The following is a 2,816-nucleotide window of genomic DNA, read 5'->3' as shown; positions in this document are numbered from 1 at the left end:
TTATTGGTGATAGTGGTGACATTGAAATCTCTCTAATCAAGAGCACTGAAATCTATTTGATCAGTAGACTGTTGTAGGTCTCTCTTTGGGCTAACTTTACATATTTAAACATTCTATGGTTCTGAATGATTCTCTATTCATTTTCTGTACTGGAGGAATTAGAATATGAAATTATTGTCTCTTTGTAGTTACACTGTCTGAAACAATAGTAAATTGAGAACATAGAAACTGCAGTTTTAATTGTATTACTGATTTATAAAGGTTAGATTTTGATTTCTTCACTGAAAACCAAGGAAAGCTTTGTTGTCCTAAATAATGCAAAGATCAGTTATATATTTATTAAATTTTCCATCTTTAATACTGGTTAATAAGATTAGTAAGAGATGGCTCTGTGAGCCGCAGCCTTTCCGAGGGAGCGGTTGTGTGTTTGCCATCTTAGGAAGAAGATGTTCTCGTCCGTGGCGCATCTGGCGCGGGCGAACCCCTTCAATGCGCCCCACCTGCAGCTGGTACACGATGGCCTCACGGGCCACCGCAGCAGCCCCGCGGCGCCCCCGGGCCCGCCCCGACGTTCCCGCAATCTGGCAGCAGCCGCTGTGGAAGAGTACAGTTGCGAATATGGCTCCATGAAGTTTTATGCACTGTGTGGCTTTGGTGGGGTCTTAAGTTGTGGTCTGACACACACTGCTGTCGTTCCTCTGGATTTAGTGAAATGCCGAATGCAGGTGGACCCCCAGAAGTACAAGGGCATATTTAATGGATTCTCAGTTACACTGAAAGAGGATGGTGTTCGTGGGCTCCAACTTTCATTGGCTACTCTATGCAGGGGCTCTGCAAGTTTGGTTTTTATGAAGTTTTCAAAGTCTTGTATAGCAACATGCTTGGGGAGGAGAATGCCTATCTCTGGTGCACATCACTATATTTGGCTTCTTCTGCCAGTGCTGAATTCTTTGCTGGCATTGCCCTGGCTCCTATGGAAGCTGCTAAGTTTCGAATTCAAACCCAGCCAGGTTATGCCAACACTTTGAGGGATGCAGCTCCCAAAATGTATAAAGAAGAAGGCTTAAAAGCATTCTACAAGGGCGTTGCTCCTCTCTGGATGAGACAGATACCATACACCATGATGAAATTTGCCTGCTTTGAACGTACTGTTGAAGCATTGTACAAGTTTGTGGTTCCCAAGCCCCGAAGTGAATGTACAAAGGCAGAGCAACTGGTTGTAACATTTGTGGCAGGTTACATAGCTGGAGTGTTCTGTGCAATTGTTTCTCACCCTGCTGATTCTGTGGTATCTGTGTTGAATAAGGAGAAAGGTAGCAGTGCTTCTCAAGTCCTTCAGAGACTTGGATTTAAAGGTGTATGGAAGGGACTCTTTGCCCGTATCATCATGATTGGCACTCTGACTGCACTACAGTGGTTCATCTATGACTCTGTGAAGGTCTACTTCAGGCTCCCTCGCCCTCCTCCACCTGAAATGCCAGAGTCTCTGAAGAAAAAGCTTGGGTTAACTCAGTAGAATGATCAAAGCAAATGTGGACTGAATCTGCTTGTTGATCAGTGTTGAGGAAAGTACAAGAGGAACTTTTATATATTTGACAGTGTAGGAAATTGTCTATTCCTGGTATAATTACTGTAGTACTCCTGCCAAAGGCGAGAGTTTCAGACCCACTGTTGAAATAAACCCAACTGCTCATGAAAAAAAAAAAAAAAAGATTAGTAAGAGATGGATAATGAGTGAAAAGAGTGATGGGTGAAGATGTAGTTACTTCTAATACATACCTCTAAAACACACACACACACACACACACACAGATACACACAATATATATATACAGCTAGTGTATTGCATAATAAAGATTATAAATTTTCAATAAAAATGGAAAGATAAAATAAAGATAAAATAAGAAAATGAATTTAAAATCATTGACTATTACCTAATTTATTGCTTATAGAATCTTAGATATTCGCTGTTCTTAAGATATAAAACACTTGGACCTAAGAATAATTCATTGCATATATATTGTGATACAGTAGTAAGAATATAACAGTGAGTAGATGTGATTGATAAGCATTTTAACATTGGGGTTTTAGACTTAAAAATAATTTAAGATTCTCCTAAACCAGTTAGTCAGAATAAATATAGTCAAAGACACTTTGACCAGCGCAGGAGAAACTAGCATGAATTTATTGTATACCTTTAAAGACTATTATGTTTAGGGGGCGCCTGGGTGGCTCAGTGGGTTAAAGCCTCTGCCTTTGGCTCGGGTCATGATCCCGGGGTCCTGGGATCGAGCCCCGCGTCGGGCTCTCTGCTCAGCGGGGAGCCTGCTTCCCTTCCTCTCTCTCTGCATGCCTCTCAGCCTACTTGTGTCTACTACTGTCTGTCCAATGGATAAATAAAATCTTTAAAAAAAAAAAGACTATTATGTTTATACTTTAACCTATGTTCACATATATGAATTCTTTGACATAATAAACATTATTCATGTGTTTTGAAATTTCATAATTAGTTTAATTCTTCATATGTTTTGGCAAATGATTTACTCAACATTATATTTCTGTGTTCTGTTTAAATAGATATGCATGTATCTAATACATTAATTTTAACCGTGATACAGTTTTCCATCCTCTCTGTTCTGTAACTGACCATTCCACTACATGGGCCTTCATTTGTTTCCAAAGAGGACTATAAAAAGAAGTTTTGTAAAATATCTCCTTTTTCACATGCAGAAAATAAACCAGCATCTACATGCATTGAAGAATTGCTTAGTCTCATATTTAGGTATAGATATGAATTTTATTAGCTGCTGATTTAC

At 39.5% G+C, this 2,816-nt stretch overlaps 1 protein-coding gene across 1 annotated transcript; it reads left to right on the top strand.

The window, feature by feature from the left end:
* Positions 1-390: 390 nt before the first annotated feature.
* LOC132014946 (solute carrier family 25 member 3-like) lies at positions 391-1,711 on the top strand. The gene is given in 2 exon segments (XM_059395631.1): positions 391-789; positions 792-1,711. Coding segments are annotated over 2 exon segments (1,068 nt in total). The 5' UTR covers positions 391-446; the 3' UTR covers positions 1,517-1,711.
* The last annotated feature ends 1,105 nt before the right edge of the window (positions 1,712-2,816 follow it).

This window comes from Mustela nigripes, chromosome 4 (assembly GCF_022355385.1).
Source record: "Mustela nigripes isolate SB6536 chromosome 4, MUSNIG.SB6536, whole genome shotgun sequence".
NCBI lineage: Eukaryota > Metazoa > Chordata > Mammalia > Carnivora > Mustelidae > Mustela > Mustela nigripes.
Note: the sequence above shows the minus strand (reverse complement) of the source record. Positions and strands in the feature narration are given on the sequence as shown.